Below are 20,754 nucleotides of genomic sequence, written 5' to 3'. Positions count from 1 at the left end.
GTGACCTCTGACCTCCGCATACTTAAACCTCCTACAATCCCCCTCTCTTCTCGTCCTCACCCTCACATCTGTATTCCTGACTCTCTTTGTTGCAGCACTTGGACTCAGACCTGGCCGTTCCACTGATTCTCCTCCAGCCTTTCTGGATGGAGGGCCCCGGGGACTGAGGGACCAGATGCTGACCAGCTGTCACAGCTCGTGTCTGGACTCGTCAGTCACCAGATGGCCTCTCACCTCTCTGCGACTGTGTGGGTTGTCCTGATCCCCCTGTCTGTCTGACAGAGAAACTTGTGAGTCCATCAGTCCAGGATGTTTTTCCTAAATTCTGACACTAAAGGTTTTAATATGTTCAAGGATTTACGATGTCTCAAAAAGGTCACCAAGCAACAATAACATGTGCACCTCCTCTTTATGTGTGTGTGTGTGTGTGTGTGTGTGTGTGTGTGTGTGTGTGTGTGTGTGTGTGTGTGTGTGTGTGTGTGTGTGTGTGTGTGTATGACCTGTTGTGAGTGTCTGAAGGAGTTTCCTGCAGAGAGCCTCAATGGTGTTTTGTCACCAGACAAGACGCAGCACGGAAACCCAGCTGAGTGTATGTGTTATTCACTGAAGGAGGTACAGACACTTACACTTACACTTACACTTACACACACACACACACACACACACACACACACACACACACACACACACACACACACAGATATTAGATAAAGATTTTACAGACAGAGATATTCTGAGAATAAAATGTGATGGAAACATAAAGAGAGATAAATAAAGGATGAAGGAGGCTTCATACCATAAAAGACACACACACAACACACACACACATGTGTGTGTGTGTTTGTGTGCGTGTGATTGAAGGAAACACTGATGTGACTAGATTGACTGTTGTCACTGTGAGCAGCTGTGGGTTAGGACCCCACTGTGCCACACTACTGCTGTCTGCCACACTACACACTAACACACACACACACACACACACACACACACACACACACACACACACACACACACACACACACACACACACACCTGTCACTCTGTATTACTGTTAGCAGTGGCGTCTTGGGAGCTGCTCTGAGATGTCAGTTAAAAATAGCCAACTCCTCTTGTTCACAGAATGAACAGCTCTGACGCTGATAGGAGACGGCAGTGTTTGTGTGTGTGTGTGTGTGTGTGTGTGTGTGTGTGTGTGTGTGTGTGTGTGTGTGTGTGTGTGTGTGTGTGTGTGTGTGTGTGTGTGTGTGTGTGTGTATGTGTGTGTGTGTGTTCGTGTGTTTTTTTTCCTCATAATCAAAGCTACGAGTCAGGCAATGTGAATGTGTTAACCTTAAAGTGGATTTCTCTGTTTGATAACACTCCATAGGCTCTCTATGCCACTTTGTTAAAAGATGAACAGATATTCAAATTATAACCCTGACAGGGTGAGCAGCACACTAATGACACTGTTTCTAATAATCAGCAAGGCCTATGAAAACAAATGTTAATGTCAGTGTCAATAGGCAAAGGTCATATATGCTGGATTATACTATCTTCATGTCACTGTGAAACTATGGAAAGAACAAAGTGCTGCTGATAGATGGCACATGCATATTGGAAATTGACAGGGTGAGCAAGAGGGGTGTCCTGGAATGTTTATAGATTTATGATGATAACTGAAAGTAATGTTTGCCACAGTGTCAGCAGGCAGAAGCTGAATGATGCTGGATTATACAATATTTATGTCACTATATAAGGGATAATATGCTATCCTGAGCAGTTGGTGATGCTAACAGGGTGAGCAGAAAGTGACCCTGCAATATTTACATGTTTGTAACTTTAAAATAAAGTGATGATTTAGCTCAAGTGTCAACAGGCAAAAGTGAAATATGCCAAATTACACGGATAAGGTATGGTGGATAGGTGGTACATGCAAATTACAATCCCTACAGAGTGATGATGACTCACATCCTGGAATGTTCACATATGTATAATGCTAATTGAAAGTAACAATTGTCACGGTGTCAACAGGCAGGGGTTTAAAAAAAGGTGACTCAAACAACCTTTACCTTGCTAGGTATGGGGATCATGTTAAGTAAACACTTGAAATTCTAAAAGGGTAAGCAGGACTTACTCTTGAGATGTTTACAAACTTATAACATCACCATAGTGATATTTTTGTCACAGTACCTCTTCCAAATCAGCTAACACCTACAGGCCACCGTACCTGAGTGTAGATTTAACAGTAACATTTTTAGAAAAAGGAGAAAGAGGGAAATTTAAAGGAGCAGTTACAGTTAGCACAGTTAGCCTAGGTTTAGCACAGTTTTCAAGTACATACATCTTGTTGATCTAAACTGATTGTTGATTCTCGGTCTAATGGTCAGTCTCTCCAAAAAATATCAGCATCATTTCATTATCTGAGTCACCTCATGCACAATAGTCTGTTCAACTGTCAGAGTTAGTCAGCAACATAGCAACATGAATACCTCATATAAATCTCTTGGAACATTTGATAAATTGATAAATCAAAAGTCAGGTGAAACTAGAACTCAAGGGAGGAGTTTTACACATCTCAGAAGTCCAGATGACAGGTTCTGTCTACGATTGTGAAAACACGCTGTGATGTGAATAAGAATCTGAGGACAGACAGACGGCGGCGTGTGATTGGTCAGGAGAGCAGGGACGGTGGCCGGCAGAGGGAGGGTGAGGACAGCGACCAGTGAAGAAGAGTTAGTTGTGAAACTCCAGCTTTATTTACAGCACTGTGGGCTACATATGATTTTCCTTGTTTTTTGTTTATGTGTTTACAATATTTGGGGCTTTATACATTTCCTTTTTACTCTGATGTAGAGAAGTTAATTGATGTGTGTGAATTATAAAGGTTACAATTTCATTAGCAGTATGAGTGCAACGCGTGACGTTAAACCTCGGAGGGTACTCTTACCATAAAATCTTTTTTTTTTCCTTTTTTTTAAGCCAGTTTGTTGAGTTGAGAATGTAATTTTCCTTTCAAGAAATGAGCCAAACCAACGGAGAAAAACTGTAATTAAATATTAACTTTCTGCACCTGCAACCAAATAACTTGTAGCACTGTTGTCACACTAAGTAAGGTTTTCCTTCTGTCTAGATTCTTGCTTGAGTTGTACGATGCTTTGGACAAAAGCGTCTGCTAAATGAAACTGTAAAACTGTAGAACTTCAGTAATTCCATAAGTACTCATTTTGTCTTTTACTCAAAAAATCACCAGTCTTATCCCACACTAGAGCATGCAGGTTATTATTCAGAAAGAAAAAGAAAAAGAAAGAAAATACTTTATTTATCCCTGAGGGGAAATTCAGGAGTCACAGCAGCATTTAAGAAAACAAAAGTAAGAAAGTGTATAGAAAGTGCAAAAAGGTCCATAAGAAAATAGATGACGACAGCCCGTCCACCACTCTCCAGCCCAGCCAGTCTCCACCTCCACAGGGTCCAGGACTGAGCCTCCCCAGCAGTCTGTTCAGTCTCTGTCTCCTGGATCCTGTCTGCCGACAGCAGGCAAAGCTCCTCCGATGTGGCACCGGCGTCCGATGTCAGCTCCGTCAGCCACGTCCGTGAACAGCACGATGCCACTCTGCCCTCCAGCAGCCCCTCTGCCACTGGGCTAGCACGGCTAGCTCGTCCATCCCACCAGAGCTAGATCCCACGTTCCCAACAACGATGGATGGAAGGACAGGTCCACGTCGTCACCTCCCAGCTTACACCAGAGAACCAGCACGTCGTCCTCACCTTGAGGGAAATCATCAAGCCTTACACCAGTTAGCATTGACATGCTACAGGCTGCTAACAGCTAATTTCACATGTAAACAATGCAGCCATGGTTACATGTAGGATCTCCAGACAAACACAGGAGAAAAGTAGTAAAAATATCACTGAAGCCACAAAAAGTTTGGTGTCCGTGACCAACAATGAACCACACAAAGTGATGATCCACTCCAAATACAAAGATGACGAAAAAGAGACGAAAAAAATTACAAGAAATAGACAAAGACGAGAGAGCTGCTGCAACAGGCAGCTACTTGGGCAGCGCCTAGGAACGAAAAAAACAAAATTTAACACCGGTATCAGATTAGGATTAGGATTGGTATTGGTCGATACCCAAAGCCCAGGTATCGGTATCGGGACCAGAAAAGCTGTATCGGTGCACCTCTAATTAGATGATCCTCCCCTCTCAGTACCAATCTCAGAGGAAATAGTTGATGCTTCTTAAAGGAGCATGTAGGTGAGAGAGAGAGGGGGGAGACAGAAGGGAGGAGGGGGAGGAGTATTAGCCATCCTGTCTCAGTGCTGAGATGCTCCCAGCAGATGTTAGCAGGGGGATTCAAACCAGCAGCCTATTCACCCTTAGCTGGTTTTCAGGTTTTTACTGGACCATTGTCATCATCATGATCCTGACATGTTGGCAGATCTGAACCACTGCCCTGAATATGAGGCATCACACCAGCAGATCTCAACCAGCGGCGTCTGTCCTCCTGTGACTTTCATCCCAGTGGAGGAAAGGATCAGAGCGTGTGTTGCTGTTAAAGTGATACAGTTTGACTTTCACATGCTTTGTCATCACTGTGTCAAAGAGAGGGACGTAAGAAGGTCCAGCTCTCCTCAACAAAGCATACCACCACAGCAAGATGATGTAACAGCTCTCAATTACCCATGATGCTTTGCTGGAAAGATGAATGAAGTCAGACATGGAGAGGGCGTCAATGAAGGAGCACACACTCACGCCTGCATCTGTATTCTCATCATGTGGTGATTCACACACACCGCCGTCCACGAAGAAGAGAAGGAAGACAAGGTGCTTTAACTGGAGTGTTTGTGTGTGTGTGTGTGTGTGTGTGTGTGTGTGTGTGTGTGTGTGTGTGTGTGTGTGTGTGTGTGTGTGTGTGTGTGTGTGTGTGTGTCTGTGTCTGTGTCTGTGTGTGTGTGTGTGTGTCTGTGTCTGTGTGTGTCTTTGTCTGTGTGAGTATGTGTGTGCTGTTAGAGAAACTGTAACATCCTTGCTGTTTGATTTACTCTCATCATGGATTTGATGAAGAAGCAGTCTAAAGGAGGTTCTCTGATGGACAAAAACATAACGACCCATTCACGTAAAAATAAAATTCCAAGCTACTGAATTCCAAGCTGCTGGAACACGTCACGTCAAATTACTGAATGCAACTCCCACGCCACTTTTGTTACATTGGTTTTGTTGCATCTTACATTTTTGTTTTCCCACTGCTGTTTGACATTGTCATGTTTGTCAAAATAAACTACAACAACAACAAATTAAATGAACGGCTGAACAAACCAGGGGAGCAATAACGCTACGTGGCAGAAATTGACTTTACTAAATTATGCTATGTTATCTAAAGCAGCCCTCGAAGGTCACAATTAAATACATTTTATGTTCTCTGTGATCTTGCGATAAAGAGTTCATTTCATTTGTTTTATCCAGACCGGGACTTGTTCTCCTCACAAAAAAAAAATGTTGAATTTTCATAGTTAGTATAATTAATCTCTTCATCCCAAGAAAACTAAGCTTGTTTTCAAACACAGACTAATATTTGAAACAGAAACATGTTTGAGTTTCCACCATCAAGAGATTTGAGACTAAAATCATCTCCTAATGTGGAGAAAACAAACTCTCTCATCTTAAGATAATGAGATGAACGATAACAACAAAAACAAGTCCAGATCGTCAGCAAACAACTAAAAACACTGACCTCTTAGGGCTTCTGTAGTTAGCATAAAAACTTCATTTCTAGACACTCTGAAGGCGAAACAAACTGCAAATTTTAGCGCTTCAGCTTCATGTTGGTTTGATGTGACTGATAACTCATTTTCACCACCTACTGGCCACCTTATTCATGACAGAGCCAACAGAAAAAAGCCAACTCTTTGACTTTGAAGAGGGGGTGTAGCACCAGATCTTTGGGTCATTGCACAGGGATCTCCTAAGGGGTGGGCAATTAATTTTTACCAGGGGCCACATGAGAAACCTGAATATTGTCAGAGGGCCACCAACTTTCTTCCATTGTAAAACGCTCTAAATTAAGTATTTTGAATAGCTGGAACTGATAATCAGAAGAATAAAGCACTCTGTAAAAATTTATATTAGGTTATGTGAAATTGTGGTGTATAGGTCAAATAAGACAACAAAAACAATTTTTGAATCCTAAAATCACAGATAAATTGTCTTTAGTTTTCATCTTTGTCAATCTGTGTCATACATAAACTCGTTACTTTTACCCATGGAGAGTACTGGCAGGCTGCCAACACTCCTGAATATGGAGGGAGTCCCCCATTTTTTAAACCCTTTCTCCTGCTGGTCTCTTGGCTTGTTATTTCTCCTGATTGTCCCCCAACTTTAAGCATGTTCCTGTGATCTCTAATATTTTCAAAGTCAATCAAGTCCCGTACTTTGGTGTTATATGGAAAACTCAAAAACTATCCATCCCCTCTCTCTTAGTTGGTTTGATCCAGAGACGTTGCAGGAAACCTCAGAGACGAAGACAGATAACTGTGCAGCACTCGTTGATGAGGAGTTTATCAGAGACATAGCTGTTTGTTTGTTTTTTTTTCGTTTTTGGTGTTTACATCACATGTCGTGAGTTAAACTGCTCTAACGTAGCATCCTCTTCAATCAGGAGAGTTTAGAGCAGCGTGAATCTTATAGTGAGAAGGCTGACTCTAAAATAGTGAAACGCTTGTCGTTGTGAAGTTCTTAGGTGTGTGATGCCCATATGTGCTGTGCATGTACACGACGGCACTCTCTCTTCAGAACAGCAGAGTTCAGGTGGAGGAGACAGACTGTGCCAGTGAAGGAGAGGGAGAATTCAATCCATATTGTCTTGTTCAGTGCCTGTGATAGATGAAGTATTAAGACATATGCACTCGCACAAGCTTTATGTTTATGTTTGGCCGCGGGCTGGACACGGACATACAAAGGGCTGGATGTGGCCTGCGGGCCGTAGTTTGTCCAGATCTTAAGTGGTTCTTGACATGTTTGAGGGAGTGGGCCTCAAACACAAAGGTGAGCTCCTCCTCCTACCTGTTTTTCTTTGGACATTACTTGATTCTACCTGTCTGGTTTATTAATTACCTTAGCATAATGGCTTGGCCTCATAACGTAATTAAGAGATTATTAATTAAGCTCAACCTCCTTTACTGATGACGGGGGGGGGGGGGGGGGGGGGAATCCCCCGCCAACTCTGGCCACCTTTAGGTTCTCATGAATAGAGCAAGTTATTTGTCCAACATTCTGGAGCTCAAATATCAAATTATTTTTTAAGTGACAAAAATATAAAAGCTCCTTTGTGAACCTTATAGTTTGTGCTGGTTTTGCGGTACCCTTCAGGACAGGAGGTGGAAAGTTTTAAAGAATGGCAAGCCCCTCACTGGAGCTTTAAATCTTAAGTAAATAGATAACTGGAAACAAGTGAAATAATTAAAAATCAATATTTAGCATCACATTACATGTCTGGAATTTTGGATGTTAGCTGGATCATAGGCAGGGTTTAGTATAGTGAGTGGCAGTGGCGTGGCGTGGAGATTTTTTTTGAGGAAGCCAAGTGAGACAAAGCCTCTTATCTGTATTTTTTTTAATGGAGTGGGGTACATAAAAGGCTATGTTGCAGTTTGGATCGCTATTTCATGTAACGGACCTGTTAGAGTGCCCAGAGAGCGCTCGTTTTACTTACTTTGAACACCGACACACGCCCTTTAGCTCTCCCACCCTCACTCACTCATTCACACACGTACATTGTCCTCTTGACTTAGCTTAAACATCTTATTAATTAATTCAACCGCCCACTTAAACACACAACCGGCCGCTTCATGCACACTGCTAATGTGCTAATCTCCCTGATTTCATTCAGTGGCTCGAGGATGACGATACTGTGGTTTGATTGGTTTGAGGCCAAAGACAGGGTGGCTTCCCTTGACACAGTCTTGGTCAATCACAGATGAGCAGTGTCATGACCACGGCCTCATCTGATTGGTTAATCATTCTGGGTTTTTTCACCAAGGGATGCCAACTCTGCTTGGCTTCCTTGCGGACAACAGCGTGCAGTATCGTATTTTCACCACGCATTCACCACAGAACATTTACGAGGGCGCTGTTTTACACTTTGTAAAATGCTCAATAAGTAGAGGAGGGGAATAAGGAAGAGATGGCGGTGACAAAACACAGAAGAAGTATCGAAACTGTTAAAAGGGAATATTTTCATTAAATCACAGCTACAGTCCAAAAAAAGAGAGGAAGCATGGCTTCCCTTGGCCTCCGGGAGAAAACGCCACTGGTGAGTGGGTGGCTGTGCTTTACACTCCATTTTGGAGTCTTGTCTCACCTTGTTGAGATTCTATTTTGCACACCAACTGCTCACTGTATATCGACCCACATAATCCAGCTTGATTAGTTTTTTTAACGACAGACTGGAATGAACACTGCACCTTCTCACCTGGGCCTCCCCTATTTCTTAAAAAAAAAAAAAAAAGTGGAGAGGCAGGATTTCTGAATTTCTGAGTCCATCCCAGTGGCGTCGTTAGGCCTAATTTGAGGGGCTGAAGCCCCCCTAAAGTATCATCTAGCCCCCCTAAATGATTTGAGGTGATTTCAACATACTACTCTCACCCTCTATGGTTTTCGCGGGAGATGTGAAATCGCGAACGAGTCGAGTCTTCTGTATAGCTTTTTCAAATGAACGGTGAGAACCGATTGACAGTCGTGAGTGAGCTGTTCGTTCTGAAACGTGCAGGCAATTTGTATTCAGTAATGGCCTGCAAACAAAGGGCTGACACAGAGCAGCGAATCAGTTATTTTTGTTCACTGAAAAGCGCTGTTTAAAAGAGTCGACGCGTTTGAGAACGTCCCATCTCTGGCGAAAACCATCCCGGTACTAGGACAACTAAAGTTACGAAACAAAGCCTCTTTTTAGTGGTGGAAGGAGATAACACTTTCATAGTAGAAGTTAGCTTAACTAATGAGTTACAAACGATTCACAAAGGGCACACAAGACCGTTTGGAGGGCTGAAGAGTTTATCTGATGAGGCAGAGACAGGCTGAACTTTCATATTGACTCCCAGCGTTTGAGCTAAGCTAGGAGCGGTGACAGGCTTTATCCGTCTCTTCTTCCTTGTTACTGGACAGACAGTCAAAAGGATGGAGGCTATCTTCTTGTCATGGACTCAGGAGTAAAGGAAGACACAAGAAGTCTTTATTCAAGCCATCAATGAAGAATGGATATGAGGAAGTTTTATGAAAAAAATAAGAATTTATCACTGATGGTAGTTAACAATTGACTCCAGCCCCCTGCTAACAGTAGTTTATGATTGTTCTTATCATCATATTATTGTGATGAATATAACAACAATAATACATTAAAAATAGCCACTCCACCATCCCTATTGATCTGTAGGAGTCAGGGCAGAGGAGCACAGGGAATGAGAGGGAGACCTCCACTGGAAAGGTGAGTCTAAAGATAGAGTCATTTGTCTGTAGGACACTGAAAATAAATAAAATAAAATTTGAATAAGTAATATGGTAAAAATGAGAAAGCCTAACTCGGTGGGTAATAAAAACAGCTAAATCAGAGCAGGTCATAAAATTAGAAGTGATAGATCTGGTCTAAAAAGGAGAGATAAAACAGGTTAAGAGGATTTAAATAAATAAAATAATAACAACAAATTATACTAAATACAATCAGCTGAAAGCCAGACTAAAAAAGTAGGTCTTGAGTTTATTTTTAAAAATATGAACAGTAGGAGCTACCCTCAGGTCTTTAGGTAGGCTGTTCCACAGATGGGGGACATAATAATAGAAAGAGGCTTCCCCAAGTGTTTTAGTTCTAACTTCAGGTACCATTAAAGTCGACTACCTGAAGACCCTGAGAGCCCTGCTTGGCTCAAATGATAAAAGCAAATCTGATAAATATAAAGGAGCAAGACCTCTAAGAGATTTTTTAGACTAATAAAAGAACCTTAAATTCTATTCTAAATCTTTTCTAGTTACTAATGCGCCAAAATTTTATCAATCTGACTTCAAAATAGAAAAACTATTATTGTGTTGTCTGCGAAAGTCATGGCATTAGCCTCTATGTTGAGCAGTTATTAACTCTATGTGTTGTTATTCGTTTGTTACACATTTGATCATTTGCATCTCCTGGGGCTGAAGCCCCCCCTGTCCCTAAATCCTAGTGACGCCCCTGGTCCATCCTGTTTAAACATTGTCTTAAAGTTTGGCCAGGAGGGGGAATACACACCAACACACACTAACATAGACTGTCTGAGCAAAGCTGGTGGTCGTCTCCACATATACGCCTCCACACATGTGTGTGCATACGTGTGCAATGCAGTGGGATACCCAGCAGCGCTCTGAGGTTGCATAACCAGCATCATCATCATCAGCAGCAGCAGCAGAACCCTGCTGTATGAGAACAATGCACGTGCAAAAAAAACACAAATATAAGAAATGTGAAAGTTGTTCTTTTTTTCAGAGCTCGTCACGCTTTGTACGGGTGGGAGGGGAAAAGAGTCACGAATCCTGATACAATACAATATTTTAACATAAAAAATAAAAAAAATAAAACCTTTTAAAAAGAATAAAAAGTGACTTATTTCACAGTGTGTACATTTATTTCTGCTCTGTAGGAGTATTTTTAAGTCACTCTCCTCTCCGTGATTCACACACCGACATGATGACGGGGACTGGAGGAGCGGATTCTTCTGACGTCAGGCGCGGAGAACGACCCGCGCCTCCAATGAGTGGCCGAGGATGTGCAGCGCGAGGACGGAGCTTCCAGAAGGCTAATAACCATGCCAACCGAGGAATATAGCGCGCGCCTCTGACTGGGAATATAAAAAATAAAATAAATAAACAAAAGAGGGGGAGAAAGGAGAGAGAGGAGGGGACACCCTGGGAACATACTCCACATTATTGATCAGGAGGAAGAAGAGGATACACCCTGGTTTCCTGCGGGGCAGAAGAAGAAGACAAGCTGGTAAATTCCTCCTTATTTGTCTGTGGCGTGGTCTCCCTCCCTTCTTTCTCCCCTCTGCCTCTCTCCCTGTGTGTGTGTGTGTGTGTGTGTGTGTGTGTGTGTGTGTGTGTGTGTGAGAGAGAGAGAGAGAGAGAGAGAGAGAGAGGGAGAGAGAGAGAGAGAGAGAGAGTGTGTGTGCGCTAGCTCAGGGACCGCACTGCTGCAGCTGAATGAAACTGATCCAGGTATTTATTTATTCCTCTCTCTTTGCATCAACTCAAACACTTTCCGCTGTAAAGGAAAAAGCTGCTGGCGCGTTTTTGGCCGCGCGTGCTCCGCGTACCGCGGGGCTTTCTTGGCGCTCGCGGCGGTTCTTTGGTGACCTTCCCCTGGCCGTTCGCAGTCATCGACGGTGTGTGCGTGCGTGAGCAGAGACGCACAGGCATGAGAGAGAAAGGGAGGGAGATGAAAAATAAGGGGGCGGGTTGAAGTGTGTGTGTGTGTGTGTGTGTGTGTGTGTGTGTGTGTGTGTGTGTGTGTGTGTGTGTGTGTGAGGAGGTTGAGGTGGGAGGATTTTTTTGTGAATGAAGCTCCACGTCCACATATTTGGCGCGCGCGGCTGGCTGAGCTAAAATTAGCCCCGTGCTGGATTTCTTCCCGTCTACGTGTGGCGGTGGCACCAACAGCATTTGAGGACCAGAATCCGAATCCAGCAGGTTCTGGATGCTGAGGCGTGCGCACACGCACGGGCACGCGCTCATACACGCTACCGGTGAATAGGACGGCAGCTTCCACCGCGCCGTGCCCCAGGACGTCATGCACCATTTTTAGAGATGCTCTAAAAATAGAATCTGTTGATGATGGTTTTTAATCGGAGGAAATTGAACACCTGCATCAACTCCTGGCGCATTGTGGGTAAGAATGCTCCACATTAATGCTTTCATCACCTGCCAGGATCATCACTTCATGTCTGTTTCTGTGTTTGTCTTCGCTGCGCCTCGTCACGTTTCTCTTCCCACAAACTGGAAAGATCCTCTCCCTCCTGTGTGTTTCTCTCATATGTGTTTCTCTTGTGTGTGTGTCATGCTTTCCCGTGTTGACGTGCGTGGTCACAATTGCATCGGAGCTGCTCCTAATTACCTGTCAGTGTGGTGCGTGGGAGCTGCCGGTGACGTGTGTGCCTGGGTTCAAAAGCACGCTTGTTTTCATGAATGAATGAATGAATGAAGGAATGAGTGAATGGGCGGATGGATGAAATGTGACTGTTTTTCGCTTTACCCCAAGGGGACAAACGCTTATCCCATGTCCTCTCTGCCATGCACCTGTTCTCTGTTTTTTGTCTCTTACTCACGCTCTCCTCTTCTTCTCCATCATTTCTTCCTTTTTTTAAACTGTTCTGAACTTTTACCCTCCTTTCTCCACCCTCCTTCTCCCTCCTCGTTTTATACTTTCACCCTCACGTCTTCTTCCACTTCTCTCTGACGTAACTCTTCCCTCCTCTTCCTCCTTCCTTCTCCCGTCTCCCCAGCTATGATTCTCTCTCTGGCCGCAGCAGCAGCCATGAGTAGTGGCGGCAGCAGCAGCAGCCTTAACGCCTCCTCCCCCCTCGATCCGTTCGACTCCTCCACCTCCTGGAGCCTCGGCGAGGATCCCTCCAACTCCTCCTCAGAACCTGTGATACGAACTCTGACCCCTGACCTCCGACCTGCTACTGCAGCTGTGGCAGTCCAGGAGGTCAGCCCATGGGATATCGCTCTGTGTGTGACGGGGACACTCATCTCCTGTGAGAACGCACTGGTGATTGCCGTGTTGTTCTACACACCGACGCTACGCGCCCCGATGTTCATCCTGATTGGATCGCTGGCAGTGGCGGACCTTCTCGCAGGTTTGGGCCTCATCTTGAACTTTGTCTTCACATATTTGGTCGACAGCTCGGTGGAGTTTGTGACGCTGCTGTCAGTCGGACTCCTCATATCAGCGTTTTCGGCATCGGTCCTCAACATCCTCGCCATCACAGTGGACCGTTACCTATCCCTGTACAATGCACTGACCTACCACACTGAGCGGACAGTCACCTTCACCTACGTGATGGTCATCTTCATCTGGGTGTCGTGTCTGACGCTCGGCTTGCTGCCGGCGCTTGGCTGGAACTGTCTGCGGGATGATTCGACGTGCAGCATCTGCCGGCCCGTCACTAAAAACAACGCGGTGGCATTAGCTGTCACCTTCCTGCTTGTCTTTGCTCTGATGATGCAGCTCTACCTTCAGATCTGCAAGATCGCCTTCCGCCATGCGCAACAGATCGCTGTGCAGCATCAGTTCGTCGCCATCTCCACCACCAAAGGAGTCTCCACACTGTCTGCCATCTTGTGTGCCTTTGGTGCATGCTGGTTGCCATTTGCCATGTACTCTATTGTGGCGGACTCAACGTACCCGGTGATATACACATATGCCACAGTTCTACCGGCCACCTGCTGCTCTGTGATCAACCCCATCATCTATGCGTTTCGAAACCCGGATATCCAGAAGTCACTTTGGATGGCGTGCTGTGGGTGCGTCCCATCCAACCTCTCCCTCAGACCCCGCACCTCCAGTGACGTGTAGCAGGGAAGGTTGGTTTGAGTTTTGACAGGAGGTGGTGTGAGGGAGGTTCAGGGAGCAGAAGATCAATCAAAGGGAGGTCGATGGCGTCCTCAAAGGTGAAGGTACACGGAGGGCAGTGCGTGGTGGGAACATCAGAGCTAACAAACACGTCCTGTGTGGGGGGGTGGAGGTTGTGAAACCAGCTGCAAAAACCTGATCTGGGTATCCTCGTGGTGGTTTTGAAGTGTGACCTGGATTAGGCCGCAGAGTGAGGCCTACTTCTCAAGAGTAGCATCCAATATGTGTGGTGAGATTTAAGGAGGAGCGTCTTAAATCTGCATGGTTATGCAACCAGACGAAAAGGTCTTTAAATACTGTACGAGTGGTTAAAAATACAATGAGCTAAATATACCCCTCAAACGACCTTCAGTCGTCTCAATGAGCTATCATCTTAGTTTCTTTTCTACCCTAGTTAAAGAGTTCGTGGACACAGTGATACGTACAGGAACAAATTAATTGGTGTTCCCATTAGTATTGCTAGTCTGAGCCCAGTTTGACTTTTCCCAATGCCAAAACCATGGTTTTATGAAAGACGCTGATGAAAAACAGTCACAATCCAGTGAAACTCAGCCTCCAATTACGACCTCAAACATTCAAACAACCGAGTCTCAAAAACAGGAAGAGGGGTTCAAGGCGAGAGGTTTCGTTGTCTTGGATGAAATCAGCTCTCCATCAGAGGAAAATAAAGCTCAGCCAGCTACTTCAGAGGAGCGAGAGAGACAGAGAGCTGAATTCAGCACCAAGGACAGCGCCACTGCAGAGCACAGCTACCCTGGGAATGCTCACTGCTGCTGGAGGGGAGAGGTCTGGAAAGTAGGCTATGCTGTTCTCCATACCTCCTTCACGGCCAAGACCATCCCAGCTTGACTGGAGTCGTCCCTTTGCAACCTTTCATGCTTCTACCAACTGTTTAGAAGCAATCTCTGTAATTATTCTGGTTGAGTCCTTAAAGAAGAGGCTTACTGTACTTGAATTATGCCTGAATGAAAACTCGAGGCTTCATTACTCGCTCCTCAGAGTGGCTTTTCCCTCTCTTGAAATCACCTTTATTTGAAAGTCAAAAAGACCCAACATTGAGGTCAAAAAGCCAACGACTCCACTCAAGCTGAAAGTCTCTCCTCAATGTCTCAGTGGTGCAACCCCTTCGTCCTTTTTGTCCTCCACTCTTCCCTTTGCTCAGCGGCAGAAATTATGCATGAGCAAAGCAACGTACGGCCCCCTGAGCACCGTTAAAACGAGGCGTCTGGCAGGGGCAAGGTGAGAGCAGCTGATGTTTTAAGATCTGCAGCTGCAAAGCACCAGTTAGGCCCGCTCTGGTTTAAAGTTAGAGGCTTTAGCTCCATTGCCTGATTGATTATCCATTAGCCAAAGCTGAGCATGATCCATAGTGAACAGGCCGTTTTTCATGTTGACAGATTTGGTTGGTGACCGGACGTTCGTCTCTTCAGTGGTTTCAGCATTCCTATTCTACGCCTAACTTTCTACATCTTTCTATCCCCTCCCCCGTCAGCTGGAGCAGAACATTCAGCTCGCACACACACCAGAGCAGAGCAGACTCGCCCTGGGGGGCCCCTCTGAAGGCTTAGAGGGTTAATGAGAAGCGAAAGAGGCAAGGTGACGTGGCGTGAAATAGAAACGCCAAACGAGACGCGCTCCGGGTCACGTCCACCGCACACCCCAATCAGGATGCAGTTAAGTCCCCTCTGAAAGGGCATCATGTTGGTTAAATCCTGCTAATGTTAATAGCAGCTGGGATAATGGTGCAGAGAGTGGGCCTGGCGCTCAGAGGAGCTGGACAGATTTATTTCAAACCTCTTCATTTAAACGTGTTTCACTCGTCTCACTTCACCGTGTCACGATGAAGCTGCTGGCATCCTGCTAATAAATCCGTGTGGGTGGTGAACTGGCTTTGGGAAAATGAGTTTATGAAAACTGTAACTTCTTTTTTCTCTCATGACACTTCCAAAATTAACGCTTTCTACCAAATATGATGGCAGAGAACTGACTAACAGCTTTGAAAACAGCGCTCAGGAGACGCAGGCACTCAGTTTGTAGAAGTGTTCTCTTCTTTCTTTGCAGCAGTAAACACTCAGAAGAAAAGCTACAACACGATGAATTGCTTTTCTTGTCTTTGCTGAAACAAAAACTCCTTCGCAATAATGTACAACTGTGTTTTGCTGTGTACAAAAAGCCACAATGAAGAAGGAGAGAGGGAGACAGGCAGAGGTGGTAAACTCTGAGTGATCTACAAATTAAAATATGTCACAGGGAGAAATGTGGCGTTGCCAGCAGGGTCAGTCATGGAAGTAGGACAAACCTCTAAAGTTAGCCGTATTTATGTTTTCAAAGTGAACCTCCTCTCCCTCTCTCCATCGGTGGAACTGCTTATTGGTTAAAAGGCCTGCATCTACTCCTCAGTGAAACACTTTGGTCACCCTAAATTTAGAAGATTGATGGAGGTTTGGTGGACTCTGTGAAGTGCAGCACTGTTTTGTGGGGTAGGGGGGATCACTAGTGGGACCAAGACAAAACAAATCAATCCCAGAGAGTTAATGGAATCTGTTTCAGGTAGGGGTCTGATGCAGGTCCTGTTGGCAGGTCAGATATCCTGTATGCACAAGGAAGTGTGGGACTTGTGAGTCACCTGTGGTTGGAGATGCTAGATGGGACTTTCTCTAACTGTCTACATCATGATTTAGCTCTTTTTACTGAAGTGCTAAAGGGGAATCTGTGTGGCTAATGCCAATGCTAAAGCTGTTTTACCCATTTAAGATAAAATCAATCTGCTTTGGAAACATGAGCCAGACTTGGATAGAAGATAAAACTTGTTCGGGGTACTTTCAATTAGCATGCCAATTTTCTTGGCTAGTGCTAGCAAGCAGGCCAGTAGTATGTTTAAAAAAAACACATTAGTCAACAAAATAACTCTTTTGTGATATCAGCTGGAGCTGCAGAGTACAAAGTTAACAAAAATAGCTCTAGGTAGGACAATTGTGCTCTAAAAGTGCCAGCATGCTTTAGGCCTCCTAGCTCATCCTGGTCTTGCTAATATGTAAGCAATGTATTTATTTGGGTTTTTTTTTGGAGACGTAAAATATAAACTGATGTTAAACAGAAATCAACAGCGTGAGAAGAAAGACTGTTGACTATTATGTTGCTATAAAGCTGATTGTATCTGTCAAACAGGCTGGTGTATGTCATGTTAGCCCGAAAGCCAAGAGTTAGTGTGATTGGCTGCTTTTTTCTGGCTTTTTGTGTCTTTTTTTCAGAGAGGTTAGGACAGTAAAAAAAGCAGGAAATGGGGTGAGAATGCAGAATGACGTGCAGAAAGGACAAATTGGACCACAAATCACCTGCTTAAGGGCTAGCCTCATGGGGAACTACACCTAACCACTAGGTGAAACCAGTGCCAAGATGAATTATTTCAACCTTAAAACACAAAGAATAGAGAAAAAACATCATTTGCTATAATGCAGCTGGCATATTTCAGGTTGGCTTGCAAATTTCAAACTAGCTAGAATGCTAAGAGTTAGCATGATGAGCTTCTTGAAGCATTTTTTTCCAGATGTTTTTTTGCAGAGTATCGCCTGTGATATAAAGCTTCTACATTACATTGACATCAAAGGATAACAGGTTGTTAGTTAAGAAAATGTCTGATTTTAGAAATCAAGTTCCAAAACTTGAGATCAATGTGAAGCCTTTTTGAAAATGATAAACTAAAATGTCCACTGTTAAGTGTCAATGGAGCTCAGATAAAACAGAACATTGCTGTAGTTCATACCATTCCTGACGTCCAATAGTCTGTTTAATGTTTGCTAGTTATGCCAATGTTTCTATTAATCAATCAATTTGTATAGTGTTAATGTACAAGTGTTATCTCAAGATGTTTCACAAGAAGACCTCAATGATTCCTGATGTTGGGGTCACAAAATGTCTTCCAAAGTCAAAAACTAGCTACACCAGCATATTTTATCCGTTATTTTAGAAGTAGGGATGTGAAATTTGATATCAAACCATGCAAATAGAAAATGTTTGATCAGTTTTCATCATTTCTTCATGGCCGAGGACCCCCCAGGTAGTTGCAACACTACTTCAGGGGTCGTGGGTTTAGGAATCCTGATCTAGTTGAGGAGCTTCTCTAGCCTCTTTCCACTAAGCGGTCCACTTTAGTGTACTATGCTAATAAATCCAACGAAGAAGAAAAATGTGACACAGTTTCATTTGGACAGTAGTTTCACACTGTTGGGTGACGCCACTTTCCAAACAGAAAGTTCTCTTCAGGAAGTGGACTGGAGATTTAAACATGGCAGGGTTATGAGTTGTACTTAATTACCAGTGTCACACAGGAAGCAAGATTCTTTCCACCAATCAACAGACTGCAGTGTTTCTAGCGCCACCTTCAAGGGTACTAAAAAGCAGGACGGTATGGGTCAGTAATTTGGAAACGTGTCCTGTTTTAGTCCAAAGAAACGCCACAAAATACGTGCTGTTCTGAGACAAACTGAACTGAACTTCTTAGTGGAAACGGATCTTTTGTTGATTGAGGGTTTGCTAATGTCTGTTGTCTGGCCATGCTAACAACTAGCATGCTGGCGGGTGAAACATACTTTTTGGAGGTATTTCAGCAGTTAAATGTTTAAAAGATGAATCAATTTTATCCAAGTCTGGAGAAACATGCACCCCAAAGAGAAAAGAATATCCAGCTCAGTTAAACCAAAGTTAGCTTTGCTAGCTTCGTTGGCTTCGTGCCATAGTCCCATCTGGTATATCCATCCTGCGATTGTGAAACAACTGATAACACTCATCTGTGAATACGCCACAACTCAGTCAACTATTCCTGGGGCAGGAGTGGAGCGACCACTCACTGTGTGTGTGTGAGTGTGTGTGTGTGTTTGAGCGTAGGTTTGTGAGTGTGTGTGTGTTATCCCCCAAGATCATAGCCAGTTGTAATGAACCATAAACTACCAACTCTCACTGTAAACACAAACACAGGAGGAACGGTTCGGACTATAACTCCATCTTCAAAACCAGAAAACAGCGTCCTCGAGAGCGTGGCTCCTCTTCTTTTTTTATTATGCAATGCTGTACAGAAATGTATATTTTTGTAACGTTCATCAGGGCATGAGTTACACACACATGGTCACTGCTGTGAGCATGTGGTGAGTGTGTGTGTGTGTGTGTTTCTTCTTCCTCTGTGTTTCGACGATTCTTTGGGGGAAATATAAGAAGCCTAACCCGAAAAAAGTGCCATATTTTTTTACTTTCTAGTGTCTTATTCTTCAGTTTGTGTACATACACGTTTGTCTGAGGAGTCATCGTCGTGGTTGAGTCTTTGAAGAATAAAATCTGTAAACAATAAAAACATAGCTCGAAAAACGATGAGCACAGGATGAGAGAAAGGAAAGGTGATTGGTCACTTTCTTACTGGCTGTAAGGTCAGACGTTTCTGTCCAGAGATCATGTCAGAGTTTTTTTTCCCACTTCATGACAGAAAAGAGAGGCAGAGTGAGGGGGAGGGAGGGGAGTGTTGTACGTCACAGAGTCAGGTTACCAGTGACGTCATTTTCGTCTGAGTCGTGTCTAAGAGAGCAGGTCGTTTCAAAGACATCCCCCTCATTTCTTCCTCATCTTCATCCTTTCTCCTCCAAACTGCTCTGACACATCCTTTTCTTCTTTCACCCTCATGTTCACGCTCCTTTCACTCCTTCCTCACGGATTCTGTTTCACCTTTCCTTCCTCTCTTTCTACTTGTCTCAACGTTTCTCCATCCTCGGCCTGCAGCAAGCGAGTCGGTTAGTCTGTGTCTAAAAATAGTTTCTCTGAAAGTGTAGAAAAAAGGAATGGGAGGAATAAAAAAAGGAGGCAGCGAAGATGTAGAAACAGACCGCATGTACAAACACCCGCCTCATCCTCCACGTCTATTTTTACTCCTCCCTCATCCGTCATTCTCAGTCTCCTCTGAGCACAAACATTAACACTAAGAGTTTTTAAAGCAGGGTTCAGGGGTGAGCAGCCCCCAGGATGCTAAGCTAGGCTAATGTTTCCCCTCTTTAACCTGGCCAGCTGAGATTGTCAATAAAGAAACCATTACAGAGCTAATTTTCTATATCGGACCGGGAATGGCCTTCAGAGAAAAAAAAGTGTATGCATCGATGTTGTTGGTGTGAGAGGAAGCACCACTGGTTTATAATCCACAAAAGGAGCAAAGCGTTCTGGGTAATCAAACTGTGATGTCCTTGAGTCATGTTTTTTCTTTCTTATCTGTGTCCCCTTGAGTTGGTGTCGTGATAAAAAGTACAAATGCACTTTATAAAGATGGACATGTTACACATTGCACTTGTAAATGTCGAATGTAAAACCTTGAAGAGAGATTTATTTTTATTAATGTAAATAAAGAAGAAGAAAAAAAAAACGACTGCAAAAAGCAAAGGAGAATTTGCCAAATAAAAGGAGAACAACAAAAGACAGTGCTGTGTTTGTGCTTCTGACGTGTGCTTTTGAGGGTGTGTGTGGGTGTTCTTACAAGCCTGTGTGTGTGTATGTGTGTGTGGAGAGGGGGATCGTGAGTGTGTGTGAGTCACTATTGCAGGTCAGTGTGGCGTAAAAAGGAAAGCCTGAGCAGAAAGCAGAGGCTGATGAATTATTAAACCACTCCCTGCTTGCATAACAGCAGCGAGAGAGAGAGAGAGGGAGGAGAATGCGATCCAACAACTGCATGACAGGAAAAACGCAACGGGATCCAAAGACAATCATCCAAAGATGAGACAATGAAATCCTACAAACTTTGAGCCAAATAAAAGAGTGATTCTTTAAATGGAGGTACATTTCAGGTAACAAAAAGTATAAACCTGGATTGGACTTAATTCACTAAGTGGCAACCTTGAAGGTAGAGTCTGCAGGATTCTCCTAAAAAATAATAAGTAAACTTTTACAGGAATAATCCTGCTCAATCGTTTCTTCTGGGTCTCTTCATGTGTGCCAGTGTCTGTGTCTGCCTCAACCCCCTCCTCTGCCTGGACACTGATGTTTTGGTTTTGTTGGGTAGTTTCTGGGTGGAGAGTTAACGCAGGAGCTGCACGGTGGCACAACTGTTAGCGCTGCAGCCTAACAGCAAGAAGGTCACCGGTTCGATTCCCAGCTT

At 44.0% G+C, this 20,754-nt stretch overlaps 1 protein-coding gene across 2 annotated transcripts; it reads left to right on the top strand.

Annotated features, from left to right (window-relative positions):
• Positions 1–497: 497 nt before the first annotated feature.
• Positions 498–20,062, top strand: gpr185b (G protein-coupled receptor 185 b). 2 transcript variants are annotated; one of them, XM_074662236.1, is made up of 3 exons: positions 498–612; positions 10,642–10,991; positions 12,499–20,062. In XM_074662236.1, exon 3 carries the CDS (start codon positions 12,501–12,503, stop codon positions 13,572–13,574), a length of 1,074 nt encoding a protein of 357 aa, XP_074518337.1. In that variant the 5' UTR covers positions 498–612; positions 10,642–10,991; positions 12,499–12,500; the 3' UTR covers positions 13,575–20,062. The 2 variants fall into 2 exon arrangements, with proteins under 2 accessions (XP_074518337.1, XP_074518336.1); XM_074662235.1 differs by lacking the exons at positions 498–612; positions 10,642–10,991 and adding an exon at positions 11,533–11,885.
• The last annotated feature ends 692 nt before the right edge of the window (positions 20,063–20,754 follow it).

This window comes from Halichoeres trimaculatus, unplaced genomic scaffold (genome assembly GCF_033239565.1).
Source record: "Halichoeres trimaculatus isolate MK-OKI-2021-1 unplaced genomic scaffold, fHalTri1.1 fHalTri1_scaffold_22, whole genome shotgun sequence".
In the NCBI taxonomy this organism is placed as follows: Eukaryota; Metazoa; Chordata; class Actinopteri; order Labriformes; family Labridae; genus Halichoeres; species Halichoeres trimaculatus.
The sequence above is the reverse complement of the archived record's forward strand: the minus strand, read 5'-3'. Positions and strand labels throughout refer to the sequence as shown.

Excerpts from the sequence above, each read along its gene's own strand:
- gpr185b (XM_074662235.1), top strand. The coding sequence starts at position 11,828 with ATGATGGTTTTTAATCGGAGGAAATTGAACACCTGCATCAACTCCTGG. Across the intron at positions 11,886-12,498 it reads CAACTCCTGGCGCATTGTGG|CTATGATTCTCTCTCTGGCC; the intron begins GTAAGAATGCTC and ends CCGTCTCCCCAG.